This window comes from Halichoeres trimaculatus, unplaced genomic scaffold, assembly GCF_033239565.1.
Source record: "Halichoeres trimaculatus isolate MK-OKI-2021-1 unplaced genomic scaffold, fHalTri1.1 fHalTri1_scaffold_19, whole genome shotgun sequence".
NCBI lineage: Eukaryota > Metazoa > Chordata > Actinopteri > Labriformes > Labridae > Halichoeres > Halichoeres trimaculatus.
In genome coordinates, this window is record NW_027437197.1 from 3,714,153 (window position 1) to 3,735,099 (window position 20,947).

General features: G+C 38.8%; 1 protein-coding gene across 4 annotated transcripts in view; it reads left to right on the forward strand.

The window, feature by feature from the left end:
- Positions 1–673: 673 nt before the first annotated feature.
- Positions 674–20,947, forward strand: part of LOC141807964 (mitogen-activated protein kinase kinase kinase kinase 4-like) — a 102,510-nt gene continuing 82,236 nt past the window's right edge. For 2 of the 4 annotated variants that reach the window (XM_074694176.1, XM_074694177.1), the window contains exons 1-2: positions 674–1,015; positions 1,283–1,348. In XM_074694176.1, coding sequence (XP_074550277.1) covers positions 959–1,015; positions 1,283–1,348 — 123 coding nt within the window. In that variant the 5' untranslated portion in view covers positions 674–958. The remainder of the gene's footprint in view (positions 1,016–1,282; positions 1,349–20,947) is intronic. The other 2 variants (XM_074694178.1, XM_074694179.1) reach the window with 2 other exon arrangements.

Genomic DNA, 20,947 nt, shown 5'->3' on the forward strand with positions numbered 1-20,947 from the left:
TGACTTTTTTCTTTGAAAATTGTAAAAAAAAAAAAAAAAAAAAAAAAAAAAAAAATCAGTACAATTTTTTTTTTATTGTTGTTGCCCTTTTTCTCTTCCGTAGCATTGGGGCTACTGAAAAAAATACTGAAAAAAAAAGCTGACTTTTTTTTATAACAACTTTTTCTAAGAAAAATTCAAAAGAGTATTAACGCCACTGGAAAAAATACATCCATTTTTTTTTGTTATTACTTATTTTTCTGAGATTAAAGTGAGAAATTTAAGATGAAATGAGAATTCTGAAAAAAAGTCAGAATTCTCACTTACATCTAGGAATTCTGACTTTTTTTTTCAAAAAGAAAATCAATAAAAAAAACAACTTATTTTAGTGGCGCTAACCCTCTTCCATAGAAAAAAGTCAGAATTTTGACATTTTTCTTGGAAAAAAAATGGTTATTTAAAAAATGAAAAAAATGACGTTTTTCATTCAGTGGCCCTAATGCTCTTCCGTACATTTTTTTCATTTAGTAAATGAATGTTTTAAAAAAAAGGAAGTGGTCTGTTGAGGAGTCTCCAAAATGTTTGGGGTGATCTGGGTTTACCCTGCTGGAGAGCTGAAGGGGCGGGGAGCAAAGACAGCGAGGGAAAGAGACATGCAAACAGAATGTGAGGGAGAGAGGGCGGAGAGAAGAGCCAGATACACACACACACTAACACCAACACACACACTAACACACACACACACAGGGAGCGAGAGAAGGAGAGATAGAGCGCAGTGAGGTCTCTGCTCGTCGGTCGGTATGTAGCAGCAGCAGCGGAGCGTCTGCCTGGATTACTCGGAGGCTAAAACGCGCTTGGAGAGAAAATATCAGCTCGGGATTTAAAGGAAAACCACTCGAGGATGAGAGACACACCGTCCCGCTGAAGGAGACCATCATACACGCCGTTTTTCCGCTCATTTATCACCGTTTTAACGAAAATGGCGAACGACTCACCGGCCAAAAGTCTGGTGGACATAGATCTGGCATCCCTGCGGGTAAGAGCGCGTAAAATGGAAATGTTTCTCATGCATGTGGTTTGTTTCTAATCCGAAATGAATGCTCAGCCTTTTCATAAGCTGCTGTGTGGTTGACACAGCCCCGTGGTGCCTTTTCTTTGTCTTATATATCCTCTGGCATGGTGAGGCCAGTAAAACGGGCGCAGCCGGCTCATACATCGAACGAACCCGGCTGAAAATACTATAAGGAATCAATTAATCCAGATTTTCTTTTTACATCTTTGTTTTTATGCTCCTCAAATACAGGATCCAGCTGGGATTTTCGAGCTGGTGGAAGTAGTCGGAAATGGCACCTATGGACAAGTCTACAAGGTTGGTCTAAGCCTGTGTGTGTGTGAATGTGTGTGTTTCAAGCCTCATCCGAGAGAACAAACGGGCGGAAACTGGAGCACAAACATGCATTTATGTATTTCTTCCCCTCTCACGGTCACAGGAACACGTTATTATAACATGTCCCCTCCCCTGCTTCACTTGGGACCAGTGCGGTCTGGACTGGATTATCTCTCTGATACCGTTTGGCCTCTCATCGCTCCACATCCATTCATTATCTGTTTTTTTTTAAAGCGATGCAAACACCCTCCCAGGAGCTACACCTATTTTTGCTCCCTGAACACAGCCCTCCTCCTCTCATCCACACCCCACGCTGTCAAATATCCCTCACCCCCTGCGTGTGCAGCGCTCATATCAGACCAGCCCTATCCGCGCATCATGACAGCCTTTTCCACGCTGACCGACTTGTGCGCCATTGGGTGGGCGGTGTTTCATTGCGCATTTGTGCACAGCATTGCCCAGCAGGCCTGTAGCTGGAGTGGCTCAGTGCTGCATTGATGGGGATAGGCCCTGTGCAGCCTGTCTCTCCTTAGCTGTGGATGGAGCATGTGATGGAGACATGGTGCATGTGCAGCCTGATCCTCATCTCTGTGGCCTCCATCAGGGATGAGCAGCGACATCATCCTGCTGTTGTTTGGTGGAAATGAGAGGAAAGAGATGGTGCTGGGTCTTCCTTTGAGCAGGGAGGAATATTAGCCTGCGTTTATGTCAGAATACGACTAAAAATCAATGTCTGATTGGAAAATTTCCATTAAAGCTCCTTTAATTTGGAGCAATATCTATATTTGGTGTGAAATTCTGACACCTGCTTTGATTTAGAGGTTTAAAACTTTGTTAGCATCAACGTATTGGCATTATCCACGCTATAGCACAAATAAAAGCATATGCACATTTTGTTGTTGCTGTATAAATGGAAACCGTGCTCCTGTATTTGTATTTTCTTCCAAAGATCTTTTTTTGGCTGTTATCACATTTATGTCATGTGAGACAAAACAGTCATGGTCCTTGTTTGAGCGGCTACTTTCCACTTACATCATGCTCACGCTGAGATCCTGAAAGTTTGTTATCAAAGAACATCATTTTATCTGCAAACTTTAGAGATGCTTTTTTTATGCACAGAGTTGCTGCCACCTGATTGGTTGATTAGATTTTTGCCTTAATGAGCAGTTGTACAGGCGTGCCTAACGGGCGTATCACTGGGTAGTCTTGTTTGCAGATGTTGAGGCACCAATAGAGCGTTTGCACTGATGTCATGATTTGGTTAGTTACCTGGATGGGCGGCCATATTGGAGGTATGTAAAGTGTGCAGTCAAACATGGTTTTATCAGTATCGGCTGATATTTACTCATTAGCTGCCAGCATTTTCAGAGCATCCTGATCAATCTTTTAAGACCCAAATAATCTTGTTTTCTCTGACTATTTAAACACCAAAACTACCTAAGAAGAGTGGACTCTCTTCTTTTATGTCTTTCTTCCTGTTTTTGATCCAAAAAACTGACAAAACATACTTTTTTTGGATCATCTTTCTTTGCTTATCTCGGGCGCTCCATCCTTTGATCCTCATCTTTTGTCGCAATTGTACCGCTCCTTCTCTCTGAACTACCTCAACACGTCATCTTAGATTTTTTTTTACCAATATCAATATTGGTAAATATCTTTTATCTGCCATAACACCAATATCAATATTGGATATTGGTGCATCCCTATTTTTATGATGTCTTATCTACCAACAAATGTGGAAAAACGCACACTTCTTGAATGACTCACCCAGTGACACAAAAACAGATGTTTTGAAAATGACGCTCAATGAGCAGGACAGAGAAAAATGAGGAGTTAGCATCTTCATCATCATCTACCCAAAGGTTTGAAAACATAGATGTTACTATGATATTTGGAATACATGATGTACTTTTGGAAGAGCCTCAGTTTCCAGTACTTTAAAAAAGCTTCTGAAAGACACAGTTTTACTCAATTAAAATTTATTAGCGTGATTTAACTCTCAATCAAAATGATATTCTGTCATGATATATTAACTTCTACTGAAGTGTGGTATTAAGATGCTACCTGACAGGAAATATTGTGAACAGGCTTAACGTTGTATAGATTTATTACTGATGAAGTCCTGGTGGAGCTTAGCTAGTACACTCCTATCTCCGATATGCAATAAATTTTGGTAGTTGAATGAATTTGTGATAATTTTCTTGGTCTACCAATCAGTTTAGCCAAAAAACACAACGATAATTTACCATTTTATTTGAAAATAATTCTGTATACCTGCGAAGCTAAATTCCATTCTGTTGTGAGAGTGCCTCCAAGATGGCCGACCTCAAGTCGATGTCATGAAAACACACTCTGTATGTTGTGTAAATGTTAGGGGTGAGAGAAAAAAAAAGTATCCTAGTAAGTAGGGGTGGGTACCTTTCACATTTGAAACGATACGGTACCAATGCCTGGTACCTGGCAATCGATACTGGTACTCAACGGTACCAATTTTTGGTACTTTTGTGTGTTAATGTGGTAAAAAATATCAATTTGTTTAATAATAAAATATGTATTTTTTCAATTTAACATATTTATTCCTCAATATATAAATTTGGAATGCTGTGTTTATGTCCAGCATGGAAAATCGCCTTCTCTTCCACTCCCTTAAAGTCACAATGATGCATTTAGGTACCTAAACATGATACCTTTTGACTTTACATGAATCGGTACCCGGTGCTTTTGTAAGAATTTGGTTGGTACCTAAAAGAGTTCCTGCTTCGGTACCCATCCCTAGTAGTAAGGGGATTTTAGTTTAACCATTTTAAAAAGTGTTTTTTTTCTTCAAATTTAAATCCTTCATTTTAGTCTCTGTTTACTACTGGGTTTGGAAAAAGCTAAGATGTCAGATCTCCTGAATAAATCTTAAAAATGAACTCACATATGATGTGCATTTTATGGGAAAATATGGCTCCTGATTTAGTCTGTAGGCGTCATCATCATTTAACTTTTTCACACGGTTCACACAGTTCACATGGTTCACATGGTACGGTGGCTGGTGGGTGTCAAACGATTTGCAAAGGCTACAACACGATGGAAGTACGGCCACAATGGGAGTTAAAAGAGGTTAGCTATTTAAACAGACACAGAAAAGTTGTAAAAGTAAGTAAATGATTTTCTTTTTTAACTTTATCTGTGATAAATTTAGCTTCGTAGGGGTCTCACCTTGTGATATCCTTCATCATACTTATATTTCATTATTTACGTTAGCATTAGAGCTATATTTGTTTTAGCTTAAGTTATAAGAGAAAACAATCGTTAAGTTACTTTTGGCTGAATCAGAATCAGAAATATCAAAGAATCACAATTGAAATCAAATCGGCACCCCAAAAATCATGTAAGGATTGAATCAGGAGAAAAGCATATTGTCCCAGTAAATGTTGAGTAAACAAAGCTTCTTGTCGCTGAAGTTGTTGCAGATTCTTGTCGTCTGTGTGTATCCATCATTTCCAGCGTGAAATCGTTTTGCAGGACAGACTCGGTCATGTGCGATCGAACAGTTTGCACAAGCATCGCGCTGTAATGTAATTACCCTGACTTTCTGAGACCTGTCCCAGCTTTCCAAGTAATCAGATTACCAGTTGTACTCACTGCCTGGATGTTGGTGCCAGCTGCTAATTATGCCGGCGTGCATCAGAGTAACAGAGCCCGAAGTGGCTCCGTCAGGTTGGGGTGAGGATACACACCTGGGCAGGAGTCGATAAGTCACAGCTAATATGCTAAAGTGTGTTCATGATGGTTAGCATTAGCGTTATCACTCTTTGAAGCCCTGACAGAGTCTGGATGTTTAATCAGATACTTTTCTCACACAGTCATCCTCTCAGCCTGTGTGTGTCCGCTCACGTCTGCGTGGACCTCTGCAGGAGTCCAGATGTTTTTCAGAAAGCTGGAGTTTTCTTTCTACTCCACTTGTTCGAGTGAGGCTCATAAACAAAACACAAAGTCGCTCCAGGAAATCATGAAGCATGTATGAGACGTCGTTTCGGGGCCTTTAATCAGAGTGTGAGGAGGCGCAGCTGCAGGGGATGTTACACACCTGCTGGACTCAGGCGAAGTGAGTCTGAATCATTTCTGTTTGGACGTTACTCTGCTGTAAACTCCTGCACACATCACACACAGTAACGCTGCGATCTGAGATGCTCTGCAGAGGAAACATCTTGGCGTCAGTGTCCAGAGAGACCCTGAGCTCCCAGCCGTCCCTCTGCTAAAACACACGTCACTGTGAATCAGATTTTGAGGTTTTGAGGTTTTGGTCGATGTAGACGAGCCTGAGGCGATCTGAGGTGAACCCCGACTCCGCCGTTACCTCACAGTGCGAACAATAAAACATCTCTGTATAATTGCGCAGAGTGGCCGCTCTCTGGGCGTGTTGGTCAGTCCGGACTCGGCGTAACAATACCCCTGAAATTACATCTTGATTTGCTCTGCCTTGTTTATCCTCTCTGTTATTTGTGTCTCTTTGCGTCTCTTTGTGGCTCTGGGGAGAATGGCGGCTGCTGTAAACGTTTCATTAAAGCCGGGGACAAGTGGTTGTGGAAACGCTCAGATGCACTGGAGCACAAATTAACCTTGACATTTTGAGTTTCGTTCCTCAGGATTCGATGAATCATAACCACGTGTGCCACGCGAGGATGAACTGAGCTCTGTTTTTGTCTCTGCCTTGCAAACATCTGACCCAAAAACTCTCTGTGTGTGTGAGTGTGTGTGTGTGGATGATATATATGAGAGTGTGGGTCTACACATGTGCACTTGATCCTCTACACTTGGCGATTGGTCGGGCTTCCCAGGCTGGCGAATAGCTGCAGAGTGTGTGTGTATGTGTGTGTGTGTGAGCTTGTTGCAGCTGTGTGCTCTGACAACAGCTGTTGGAATGGAAAAATAAAATAGAGGAGAGGAGGGGGAGGGGGAGAGAGAAATTTACTCACCCTTTAATCACCAAAGTGATCCATCTTAAACTCAGACCGTGCTGGAGCTCAGAAACTTTAGCGCTGACATCTGGGAGCACCGTGCAGATCCAGCTGAAGATGTTTTAACGGCATTTTTACGTCAGTAAATCACTGATGGTTTAAATTTTCTGACTTAGACTGACTGAACACTCTCTACGAGCATCAAACTCTTTATATCTGCTGATAACTCACAGTAATTTAAAGGAATAGCATCAGATTTCTTTACGATCCAGTTTTCATGTGTTTTCAGCACCGTCACGCTTTACGGCTGCTGTAAATCTCTCTGTACTCTGCTCTTTCTTAGCATGTTTTGTGTGCAGAGTTTTTGAGTTGAGTTGTAGTCTGGCTTTTGATTTTGAGCATTTCAGGATTTTTTTTATTCATTCGTTGTTATTATTATAAATTTGTTATTTAGTTCTTATTATAACCCGGTTGGGAGAGCAAGTTTGTTGGGGAACGGTTCATTTTATAAAGCAAAATAAAAAAGGATGTGTATGTTATACTAGTTACATAAGTTTTAAGGGTCTGAAAATGTAAGTATTGGATCGATATTAGCAAAACATATGAAAAATGGATCGGAAGTCAAGGTTTTCATGGTGTTGGATCGGTTTATTTTCATATTCCTGCGTTTTAAAGAAGCTCCCTTAAGTGTAATTCAGCCAAACCAATTGATCACGATTGTATGACAGAGGATTGGGGGTGTGTTAAAAAAAGAAGTTAATTTACAAGATTAATCTCATAAATGTGTGAGGAAAAAAGTCTGAAACAAATGAGAATAAACTTGTTATTTTAGTTCATAGCTGTAGGCTAACAGGAGAGCAGCAGCCTCCTGTGATAAAATGAGGACTGTGGAGCATCTTGTAAAGTTAAACTTTCACTAACAAGGAATTATTTCATCTTTTGGCTTCTCAGCGTATCACTATCATAACTGAAATGAAAATCTTTGATGTCCTCTAAAGCAGTGGTCCCCAACCTCTGGGCCGTGGACCGGTACCGGTCCTCATTTTTATCAGTTTGATTTATCATCTGATTCTGAACAATGTTTTAATTTGAAAAAAAAAGGCTCATTCTTGACGACAAACTCCCAAGCTAGCAAAATAGACAAAAAACAATCATCTTTGGAAAGTTTCTTTAGGCAGAAGAAGAGGCGGTCCATTAAAATGTTGTCTGACATTAAACCGGTCTGTGGCGCAAAAAAGGTTTGGGACCACTGCTCTGAGGGCGGTTGGATTTACAGCAGGAGCTAAAACATGGGTCCTTACAACTCAAACACAGTGAAAAAACATTAAAGCACAATACGAACAAATAAATGAGTAAATACAGAGTCAGCGCTTTTCACTGGTGCGACATTTTATAAGTGTGGAGTCTTCCAATAAAACTACATTTTTCTGGTGTGAAGGGAAGAACTTCTCAGACGCACGTTTAAGTCGTAACGGAAATCAAAACTTGAAAAAACGAACACCATTGTCCTTTGAGCTTTGGATGCCTGGACCCGTTTATTATTCACCCAAAAAGAAAACTAATAATCCATGTTAAAACAAATAAACAAGAAAGAAGAACCAAGAAGAAAACAAAACTAAATTATGGCTCCAACAATAAGAATTAGGACCCTGAAAAAATAGCTGAAAAACTGGAGATTTGCTAAAAACTTTGGTAAAGTTAGAAAGATATTCACATATTCAGCTTTTCCTGATCAATAACTCATGAGTGGAACTTTGGTTTTACAAATCCACACCTCTCTGCAGTCACAGTAAGGTAGACGGAGAGCAACAAACATATTTTTCTCTTAACGAGCCGTCCTCAGTGGGGAACTTGCATTGACTCTTGTTTTCAATGAAACGTCTGCAAATTGGGATAAAATACGGCACAGAAATATGAAATAACTTCACCTGGTAGAGGTGTAGCATCATTGAAATCATTTTAAAACACGTGAGCGAACGTTTTTCGAACTAGATTTCTTAGATCTTCTGATAGCCCATAGCTCTAGACTTAAATAATGAGTTTATTCTCATAAATTTCTGACTTCATTCTCAAAAATGTACTTTCTTTTTCTTCAACATGGCCCTGATTCTCCTCGTCCAATTATCTGCAGCCCCTTGAGTCCCAAAGGTACCAATTTTAGGTGGTTGCTAGCCTCATTGATGGGCATCTTCTGCATTTTATACGTTTCATTGTTTGCCCCAGTATACCTGATGCGACTCAATATTTTAGATAAGAAAATGAGGTTTTTAAACACTCTTTTTTGCCAGTTTTCTCATAAAGAAGGCGGAAGTTGTTGACACATGTTGATCTACACTCCAGATAAAAATAATCACCCAGAGTCTTTGTGAGACTTTAGGGGCTCTGAAATCAAAACCAGAACCATAACAAGACAAAAAAAACCTTGTCCCCTGCCTGAAGCGCTTTATTTTATAAGAAGATATCAGTTTACATAAAGTTAAATCATCTTCACTAATTGAGAAAGTAAAAATGATCTAAAGAAAACATAGATATCAAAAAGCCGTGTAACCAAAGAAGTTTGGATTAAAATAAAGAAAAAGATTGATATCAAAACAGAAATTGGTAAAAATGATATTCCATATCTGAACCAAGTTATTCCATAAAAAGAAAAAGTTAAAACCTTTGATTGTTTGAAGCGGTGAGCTGAACCTCGTTAGCAGCAGTCAGGAGTTAAAGGTCAAAGGTCACAGACTCAGACCCTGGGAGGTGAAGGAAGGATTCAATCAGCGCTGAAGATGAAGAAAGGCAGAGTGAATTCAGAAAACCCTGGGGTAAAACCACACTCCACATGTGGGGCCGGGAATCCCCCTCTCTGAGGAAATGGTTTAACCCATTTATGACTTGCTGAGTTTTCGTCTCCCAGAGTTTCTCTGCATCAAACCGCAGCTGTAATCGTTCCCACCACACTCAGAGCGTCTCCTTTAAAATGTATGAAACATTCAAGACGAGCAAACAAACCGAGCGAGTGGGAGTTTTTCGTTACGGTCCCTCAGACTCAGGAGTCTGTCCGTCTCTTTGTGGAGCAGCGCTGGATGTTTGCTGAGGAGAAGTGAAACGACGGAAGTCATCAGAGCCGGGAGGAGAAGTTTTTGGCTTTTCTCTGATGGGCTGATTAGAAAACCACAGCCCTGTTCCTGTTGCTCTTTTATGTTTCCACATTAAAGCCCCAGCTGTATGGAAAATGACAACATGAGCAGCTGACTCTGGGATAAAGACCGGCTTTCATGTCAAAGATAAAGTTACTGTTCAGGTAATTAATGTGGATGAAAAAACTTTAAATGAACACCATTTAGAGAGGTTTAAGAAACCAAACAGCAGATTTAACTATTTCAAAACTAAAAGACCATTTTCAAAATCATTTACTCTAAATTTTAGTTTGAAAATGTCTCTAAACGACGAAGTTGCTTTTTCAAGAGTCTGGGCATAAATTAAATGTTAAAATAGTGAAACAAAAAGAGTCTTTGGAGACTCAGATTAGCTATTGTGTGATCTTTTCCGGACAAGTTTTTCCTTAATTTGATGAATTAAAACTGACAGCGATATCACAGAGATAAGATGTTGATGACGAACACAAGAACTAATATCTCAATATAACAAAACAAATTTAAATATTTATCAGTAAATGAAAATAATAACTGTAGTAAATTAAAATAAAATCAAATTATTAGAATTACTATTATTATTATTATTATTATTTATTTATTTTTTAATATTGAGAGTAATTATAAAATAATAATATTAAGTATAATTATTATTATATGATTCTTGAATTATTATTTTTTCTTTCTACTTAGGATCTGTTTTTTTTCCTATTACAGCAGTAAGATTTTTTGTAACATATTCACAAAATTTTGTGACTCTCAAATTAAAAAATATATATATATTTTAATAAATTAAATTAAAGAAAATTATTATTTTTTATTGTTGTTATTAATAAAGATAAATTGTTATTATATAATTTGTACATTTTTTTCCCTTAAGTTTTAATATTAATTCTTACAGCAATAAGATTTTTTGACATAAACACAAGGAGTAGTAACTCTCAATATAATAAAATAAAATTTAAATATCAAAAAATTAAATTAAAATAAAATAATAATAATAATAATAATAATGATAATAATAATAATAATAATAATAATAATAATAATAATAATTATTATTATTATTATTATTATTATTATTATTATTATTATTATTATTTTATTATTATAATTATATTATTTTCATCATCATTCTTATTATTTTTACATATATTTTTTCTTTCTACTGAGGCTCTTTTCTTTAATTTTTGTCAAGTTTAGTGTTTATTGGCAATGATTGTATGTAGAGAATCAGGTTTAAACTGAAGTAAAATTCCTTGTACCTTTTAAGATAGCTTGTGAATAAAGTCTTTTCTAATTCTGATTCTAAAAACCATCTTCTCTGCTCAATATATAACTTTATAACTAAATAATCCTGTATCCAGATGTAAATTCTTCGTAATCCCAATAAAAAAAGCTATTTTTTTATAAAAATGACAGAAAAAGGGGCATCATTGGCCCAGTGGTTTTAGGTTGTTCCCAGATTAGCTTCAGATTAATAATTGAAGGAGAATAAATTGAATTTAACTCATAAGCAGGTGGAATTAAAGGTCTGAATCCGCTTCATCTCTCTGATCTTATCCCTGTCTCCTAACCTGTCATTTCAGAGGAATGTGAGGATTTCTCCTGAGTCTTCCTCTTTCTTTTTAACGGGGAAACTCCAGAGGAAGGGATGATGAACTGAAGACGTGGGTTGGAAAATGCTCTTGATTGTTATCGGCAGTAAATGTCCTCTGTGTGTGGCTCTGTCTGCTCTTTGAACCTGTAATCCAGATCCATGCTGCAAACTGAGCTGTACGACATGATTTAATCCAAATCAATCATCGTTATTTGGTATTAAGATAAATACTACAACCCCGTGGGATTGATATGGTCTTCCTCTGATTTGTAGATTAGCTTTCAGCCAAACAGCAGCATCTTGCATCATCTGGAAACAAATCAGGGCTGAGACTAAATCTAATTGTAATGCAGAATGATAACAGAAGTTATCAAAACAGGAAGAAAAAAGGAGGAAGACGATGAACATGTGAAGATAAAAAAAAATGCTTCAAAGCAGTTTCACTTCCTCTGCGTCTCTGTATCTGGAGAGATGCTCGCCGTGTTTCTGTTTGTTGTGAAGTGAAGCGGGCGTGTCTTCTCTCCACCTGCAGCCTGTCATGGCTCTGATCCCCTCAGAGGAGACGTACTGCGGCACATCAGTGCATTAAAGGCAGATCTGACAGATCCATGCCTGTCTGAGAGCTTTCTGCTTCACTTGATCTGGTTAGTGCATTTCTAGAGCGACAGAAACGCAGAGATGGTATCAATCAGTGTCATTATTGACTCTGACTCGTCCAGGCGGGTCGGGACAAATCTGAGCTTACTGTAAACACAGGACGCAGACCACACTATAGAAAATTAGAGGATAGATCAGATCTTTTTTTTTAATAAATAGATGAAATTCTTTTCATAGATTGTCTTTCCAATGAATCAGCCATAATTTAATTCAAGGGTCTGCAACCTTCATTTTCATAAGAGCCGCTTTGCTTCCACAATCCACAAAATCTACTTTATCTTAACAATGAAGACAAAAGGGTGTATGAAATTCTGAACATAGTAAAAATCTAGTGAACAATTATCAAGAATTTTTTTGTGTTAATATTGTACATGTGAAGTCTTAGTACTTTTGTTTTTAATAAATTTGCAAATATATATATATAAAATAAAAATTAAAATGTTGTATATTCCATATATTGGCAAAAGTAATGAAATTTCAATAAGTTCCCTTTTTTTTTTCAATTTTTGAAATTTCAAAAATACACAAAAATTCTTTAAAATATATTAAAATGTGCAAAAAGAATAAATTATTTGCAAAAATTTCATAGATTTGCAAAAACATTTTTTTAAGATTTTCAAAAAAAATTGTAAAATTTTTTTTTTGAAAAATCGAATTTCAGTAATCTGCAAAAACTTGCAAAATCTTAAAAAAAGGAAAATAATTAAAAAATCGAATTTCAATAATTTGCAAGAACTTGCAAAATCTTAATAAAATTGAAAAAAAATTGAAATGTCAAATTCCAACAATTTGCAAATACTTGCAAAATCTTAAAAAAAAAATTGAATTTCAATAATTTGCAAAAACTTGCAAAATCTTCACAAAAATTTGGATTTTTTTTTTTTTGAATTTGAAGAAATGTTGAAAAAAAGACAAAAAGTCTTATAAAATGAAAGCTTTATTGAAAGATCTTCATTGCAAACCAGTTCAAGAAAATGTTAACACAAGATTTTATTTCATATCAGTATCTTCAAACATCAATACCCTCTGTAAGAAAAACAAAAATGTTTTATTTCAATTATATATTTTTAAAGCTACAAGGAGCCACTGCAAAGGAGTCAAAAAGCCGCATGAGGCTCCAGAGCTGCAGGTTGAAGACCCTTGATTTAATTGATCGTTTAGCTGTAGCTTCAAGGAACGCTTGATATTAGGGATATGATGATGATGATTGGGCCTCAGCTGAGCTTGTTAACAGAGAAAATGCCCCAAAATATGACTTCAAACAACCAAAAAAGGACAGTTTCTCATGTGTGTTTACTGCTCCACATTTAAAACACACACACCTCTTAAATGTCCATTGTGTCCCTCTGATTCCTGCACACAGCGTCTATTTTTAGGCCCGGCCCCCACTCTGTAAAGTGAGGGAACTACAAAGCTGTCAGAAGGAATAGACTCATGCAAAGCTGCCTCACCGACCTTCCGGCTATTCAAACTGGAATGTAAGTCGTGTCTGCGCTGACCTTTCACAGAACAGGAAGTGAAGTACAGCCACGACCGAAACAACAACAGCAGCGACGGTGAAACAGTTTCTCCATCAGGAACTTTCCTCTGAACTCTGAGCCGCTGTTATCTGCTCTGACCTTTCCAAACACAAGAAGTGGAACCTCTGATAGCAGCGACAGGAACTTGGGCTCTGTGACGATTTGAGAGGCAGAAGTTGTGAAGCTTTGTGTTCCTGTGCAGAGCGGCACAGTGTCATTGTTTTAAGGAACAAGTGCATGATCTTTCCATGCAAAACACTTATTGCTCATGCTTTCATGCATTGTTCAGGCTTATTTGTGCAAAATTTGTGGTGGTTTTGATCACCTTTATGTCTTATATGCAATATTAAGCAATTTAGTTGCACATTGCATGCTTTCTTCATTTCAAGAAAACCTCTGCTGGTGGATTTTTGTGTCTGTTCAGATCAGGAGTCATCCTCCAAACAAGCCCAGGAGGAGACTGTAAGAGGAGTATCTCCTGATGTTTTTTAATTATCATGGACAGAGAGGAAAGATGATGCCTTGATGATGAATTAATCACAAACATTATAAAAAGAACAGGTCAGTTATTCATCTTACATAAGCTGGAATTCTTCGTACGCGTGTTAATGAGCCTGTTAGCAGTGACCAGCTCTGCCTGCTAGCTATAGCTATGCTAAAAATAAGACTCAGAGGCTCAGTAAGAATCTGGGTCACGTTCTTTGATGCTCTCTGTGTGGACTGATGCTGTGACGCTGCTGCTGCTGCTGGTGATCCTCCGTGGAGACGCTCAGGCATCAGCAGCAGGATTTTTTAAATTTTGTTTGAAGATTGCAGGATTTTTGAGTCAGTTTTGCCACTTTGAGGGCAAAAACAGAGGCTGATCTGAAGGATTTTGCCTTAATCATCTCCTTATGCTTATAAAACGTGGATCCTGTTAGCGATCTCACCTTGTCTTCATTGTTACTTCATCACTATCTGATAGCTCTCCTAACCTCCTCTTTAAGATGATACCACACCTCTTTAAGTGTCTGCATCCCACTTCCTGGAAAAATGTTACATCATCAAGTGTGAAGCGCAGAGAGGAGAGACAGTTTTCTTTCCTCAGCCTGAATAAAAATGGAAAAAGCTTTTCCTCCTCCTCCTCCTCCTCCTGAGACTCAGAGCCCATCCCCAACGTGGAATGTAAGAATCAACCTCCAAACGAGGAAGAAGAGAGATGCCAGGATTAAGGAGTGCTCTGAAAAAGAGCAGCAGCAGAAGAAGAAGAAGGTCAGATCCTCCTGAGCATCCTTCCTCATCCTCAGCTCTGGTCACATGTCTCTGACGGCTGAGGAGGAGGAGGAGGAGGAGGAGGAGGAGGAGGTGGGGGTTTGATGGAAGGCACCATGTTGGCTGTAATCCCTCAGCATGAGACGGCACACACTGAGAGGAAGAGGAGGGACAGCTCAGGATGAAGAGCGGAGGATAGCGGAGACGATTTGCCAGCTGCACCTCATCCTGTGACACTTGTCAAGCTCTTACACATTTTAAAGATGTAACGTAGAAAAACACTTCATGCTGAATGTTTTATAACAACTTAATTCAGAAATAAGAGCTTTGACGAGTGTCAGCTGAATAATGCTCCTTTTATAAATTCAATACTGAACATCTGAATCTCATCCAGACGTCTGAATCAGCTCAGTGTCTTTTATTGTTGACACACACACAGTTACAGTTTGTGGTGACGGCGGGTTGGAGGGAGCGGTGGATGCAGGCAGACAGCGCAGACAGATGGCCGGACTCTGTAGGCGTGAAGCAGTGATGCTGAAGAAACGTGGAGGGTTTAAGCCGTGTCTGGTGATTTGAATTTGGATGGTTAAATACGGTGGCTAAGAAGTCCAAACCAAAATTACAAAGTTAGAAACACTTTTACAAGAAAGAAAATAGATGCTGACAGCTTGTCCATCGTTGTCCAGTCAGCCAGTCTCCACCTCCACAGGGTCCAGGACTGAGCTTCTTCAGCAGTCTGTTCAGTCTCTGTTTCCTGGATCCTGTCTGCTCACAGCAGGTGAAGTTCTTCCAATGTGGCGTTGGTGTCTGGTGTTAGCTCTGTTAGCCATGTCTGTGAATAGCATGATGCTACTCTGCCTTCTGGTATTCCCTCTGTTGCTGGGTTAGCATGGCTAGCTCGTCCATCTTATTGGAGATAGATCTTACGTTCCCAATAACGATGGATGGAAGGACAGGTCGATGTCATCTCCTGAGAACCAGCACGTCGTCCTCACCTCCTTCTCCTCACATTGTGGGGAAACATCTGGCATAGCACCAGTTAGCATTGATATGCTACAGGCTACTAACAGCTGATTTCGCATGTAAACAATGCAGCCATGGTTACATGTAGGATCTCCAGACAAACACAGGAGAAAAAATAGTAAAAATATCACTGAAGACAAAACCAGTTTGGTGTTCGTAACCAACAAATGAGCCACTCCAAATATAAAGATGGCAAAAAAGAGATGAAAAATTCCAAGAAACAGACAAAGAAGACACAGCTGCTGCAACAGGCAGCCAATACAACAGGGACAATACAACAGCATATTCATAGATATTAATTATATTATTTATTTTTAGTTTTTTAATATATATTTTTATATATATATATATATATATATATATATATATATATATATATATATATATATATATATATATATATATATATATATATTTTTTTTTTTCATATTATTTATTAAATTTATTTATTAGATTTATTTATTTATTTAATTCATTTATTTATATATTATTATTTTAATTATTTTTTATTTATATTGAAGAATTAATTTGTTATACAGAAAAACTTGAGGAATCTGAGGAAATTGATATTTATTACCGCATGAACACATAAAAGTACTGAGTATTGGTAGCGTTGGGCACCGATACCAATTGCCAAGTACCGGGCATCTGTACCGTATCATTTCAAATTTGAACAGTACTCATCCTTACCCCTCAGGAATGATCACCTCCAGATCATGTTCAGTATTTAGTTTGTTCCCTTTCTGTCAAAATTCTGACTTTGTAAATTTGTCTTTATGCTTGTTAAAATGTTTGCGTCTTGTAAATTTGTTTTGTCTTTTATAAAATCAAGTTTTTTAATCTTAAAGAGGTTTTTTTAAATTTTTTAATTTGTATAAAGTTTGTAAAAGTGCTTCAAACTTTGTAATTTTGTACTTCTCAGCCACCGTAGTTAACACAGTCAAGCTAACAAAATAATTCAGCTTTATGGTTGTAAACCAACGGGTTGACACTTTTCTATCCAGGCGGCCGTCGTCATCTTTGAATCTGAGGTCGTCGGGTTGTTTCTCGCTGTGAAGAGGCTTTTGTATGATGTGAATTTGTAGTTTATTAGATTGACTTTGTCTCTTCTTGAGAACAGACGTCTCTTTGTGTTCGCTGCTCTATCTTCAGCACTCGTCACACTGAGAAGCAGACACACTAATACCATTTTATTATTATTTATTTGTTTTACTGCAGCTTAAATGAAAAAAAGCATAGAAGCATAAAGTTTCCAGAAATTTCTTTTTTTTTTTTTTTTTTTAGATTAATAATGCTTTCAAAAAAATGCTGAGTAAAATCTCTTTGTAATCGACATGTGACCAGAACTGAAGTCCAGATGGTGAGCTGGCTTCAGTCGCTTTCAGGAAATGGATAATCCAGCAGAATAAAAAAGAATACATGATGTTATTTTGAAAAGCTGACCTGTTCTTTTGTTTAAGAGGCTTTCCTCAGATTAGATCATTAGCTAAAGCTGAAATTAAAACATTTTACAGCTTGGATTACGTCAAACTGGAGTTTTTTAAAGAGCTGAGTCATGCTGGCAGATTTTTCTGTTGTGAAATCCCTGAAGAGGAAACTTAAAACCAACACTGTTTGAAGGCAAACCATCCCCATGGACCCAGAGTTTGAGCTTTGGTGATAAAAACCAAGAGGAAGCGACGAAACTTCAGTTCCCTGAGTCTGAGTTTCTCCTTCACTGGATCTGACTCCGTCGAACAGTCATGAGAACATTCACTCACTCAATCACGTTTTCAAGGTCGGAGCATCAGTCACGCGTGCCCGGGGTTTCTAGAAGGGTTTCATGCCTCTCCCTCTTTCATCCCAGGACTCCACCCTTATTGATTTTCCTCAGCTGTAGCTCTCCTGGTACAACAGCCCCTTCATTCTGTTATCTGTGACCTGCTCCTGCCTGATAAAACGCACTGAAAGCCTCTCTGTTCGAGCCAAAATGGCCGACTCCTGGGCGCCTGCATGCTCCCAGCTAGGAGTTAGGGGCTATGGTTAGTCATGTGTGCTGGACTAAATGTGTTTGTACTTTAAGAGAAGCCAAATTGAATCAGTGAAATGTTAAAAGAGGAGCAGTGTGGGTAAAGATGAGCAGCAAAGAGCTGAGGATTTCAGCCTCTGCAGCCTCGCAGCATCTTTTTAAAAGTGATGGAGTTTATTTTGGTGTCTGTGATGACTTCAGGGTCTTGTTGTCACATTTTATCCTGGGTTATACTGTGTGTCCTTGTAACTGGTCGCTGTGCGTGCATCAGGATAACCTCGCCCTCAGAAAATCTGCACCCTTTCCTCTCATACCTGCTGCTAAAAGCCAAACAGAAATCTTCATACATGCGTCTCTTTGGAATCTGATTTACTACTTTATGATTAACGACGTCCATTTGAAAACTGTGTTATTGATTTCAATCATATTAAGCCAGGACCGTGTTCTTCTCCCGAAGCTCCCATTGATCCAAGCTTTGATTGTTTGTGTGTAAAAATGCACATGTGCACGACTCAAACAAGATGAATCACCATCTGCAAATCTGCAGCCGAGCAATTCAGAGTCTGTCTGCCTCCAAAACAGCAGAGTGCTCTCTTCATACCGTGTTTTCTGCTGAGTATCACATGGCTCGGTACTGGTTCTGGTTCCCAGCTGATCTATGAACTGGCCAATGAGTTTGGGACGTTAGACTGTATAAAACATGGACTAATCCCTGTGACATCACCTGTGTGTTCCTGATACAGTGATATGAAGCCAATCATTGGTTGTGGCCATATTGGATATGAGGCTTCCTTTCTAACAGCTATAGGTCGATTGTCAGTCATGTGAGCTGAGCTTTGTTTCTGATTGGACAATCAAATGATCCTAATATCTTCCAAACCACTGAGTTATAAAATGATTTAGAGTCCTGTACAGTTTATGCCAATAGAGAAATTAGAGTTTCAGACCGAGGTTGTTTCTTGAACCAGGCTGATTTGTCTTTGTTTACATTTTATACCAAGAAAGACATGGCGCTTTATTGTTGAAACAAAAAAAAGGAACAAAATGAAAGGACGTCAAAACTACAGTACTTTCCTTCGCACAGAGTCAAAAACTCAAGCAACGCAGCTCAAACATCAGCTTCCTCTGCCCAATTAACCTTATCGCATGCCTGTGGCCATGTAAACACCAATAACTAGACGTGCACCGATTGATCCGTGCAGATTATCTTAATTTTGGGGGATCGGTGATCAGCCCGTCCTGAATTCCTCGGGGAAGGTCTGACAGCCAGCCATTGTTGCTTTTTGCCCTGAGACCTAAAACTCAGGACACTTTATTGGTTGTTTAAGTTAAAACATAAAGATTTCATTGTTTCACAGGTATTATTCAATGATTTTCATAAGATTGGAACATTGAAGGTATATGCTGTCAGTCATAAAACATAAAGAGTAGAAGTGGGTATCAGCAGGTCAGGCTTTTTAAAGATCAGTGATCGGTGCACCCCTACCAATAATCCTTTTTAAGAACCGAATATATGCTCATATTCTGGTTTTTAAAACCTGAAAATCCCCGCTGGGTTCCTCCTTTTCTAACCTGAATATTTGGTCATGTATACTGTATAAACCTATCAGGATATTTCCATCCAAAGGAACAGTAACTTGTGTTCTGGGCATGCTCTCTTCGCAAGGAACTTTTTAAAGGAATCTTTTGAGTGCAGGAACTCCACTGTGCTGCTGTTATTGTTGCTGCTGTTGCTATGGATACAGGAAGAAGAAGCAGATAGGACATTGACTCTGAGCGTTGAGATGCTGTCTGTACGTCCAGTTTTGATTGGAAAACCATATGAAAAGGAATTACTGTTTGCTCAAGCATGTTAACGAATTAAGGCCTTTGCACACCAACAGCGGCGCGAATCAACGGCACGAAATTGCGAAAAATTTGGAGGTGCCATCGTCAATCTCTCCAGCTGTTCTCCTCCAAATGTCTCTATAATTGTTGTCCTTGTAGTTTTTACATCTTTCGTCATAATGAACCAGGTGCTGGGACACAAACACAATCAAGTGGTCCACTATGCTGAATGTTTTGATATGTGACGGGTAGGGATGGGTACTGAATTCTGTACTTTTATAGATACCAACCGAAAACTGTCTAAAGTACCAGGTACAGATTCATGTTAAACCAAAAGGTACCATGTTTAGGTACCTAACTGCATCCTTGTAAATGTGAGAGAGTGGAGGAGTGCACATGAACACAGCATTGCAAGGTTACATATTGAAGAATAAATATGTTAAATTGAAAAAAATATATATTCTATTATTAAACAAATTGATATTTTTTACCCAAAAAAGTACCAAAAATAGGTGCTGTTGCCTACAAATACCGATTGCCAGGTACTGGGCATCGGTATCGTATCGTTTCAAATGCGAAAGGTACCCATCCCTAGTGACGTGTCAACAGCAAGCATTTTGATTGGTTGGATGTGTACTCGTCGCAAGCAAGCAAGCAAAACTTTGGAAAAATTGACCTCGGTTCTTGCATTGAAAAACAGTTGGATGGAAAAAATAAATAAGGTGCAAAATATTTGAATGTTTCAGAAACTTGAGAATTGACCTTAACCTGAATATTTACTGACTTCATGTGAACATAGCCACGGATTAAGCCTGTTAAACCTCCAAAATGAAAATGAAAACATAAAATCTGTGTCTGCAACAATAAGAGTCATCCCTGTGCCAGAAAATCAGATGAAGTTCGTCCTTAACAAGACACTAAAATCAGAGCTCCAGGCCAAACAAAATGATTATTTTGTTATTTCTGATTTCCAACCTGCAAATTCTGCTGATACATCTGATTTTAGGACTTTTTCTTTTAATTTCTGAGGCAGCTTTTACCCAGGCCTTCCTCTCCAGTGACCAAACTTCAGCAGCAGAATAAGAAGTAGACTCACCGGGTCTCACAAGCCCCTCCCCCCTGACACACGCCAACTAACTCCCAGCGTCTGCTCCAGACTCTTAATGACAGTTGTCGACCTGTCTGAGCTTCTGTGGTTTAAACGGGTGGACACGGAGGGCTCTGATGTACGTGTGTGTGTGTGTGTGTGTGTGTGTGTGTGTGTGTGTGTGTGTGTGTGTGTGTGTGTGTGTGTGTGTGTGTGTGTGTGTGTGTGTGTGTGTGTGTGTGTGTGTTGGGGGGTTACTGTATGGGTGGCCATCTGGAGAGGCACAAAGCTGCCCTCGGGTGTCGGGGGCTGAGGGCGGCTGAGGGGGGCTGAGGGGGGCTGAGGGGGGCTGTTTGTCTTGCTACCAGCTTAGGAAAGTCCTGCAGAGGACGGGGGAAGTTTGTGTTTAATATCAACACTTTAAGATGAAACTTTTCTCCTTTTGTTCACGTGTGTCTTCAGATATTTATCTCAGAGATTAAAAAACAGCAGCTGCTGCTCCTGAATGGTTGCCAGATTTCT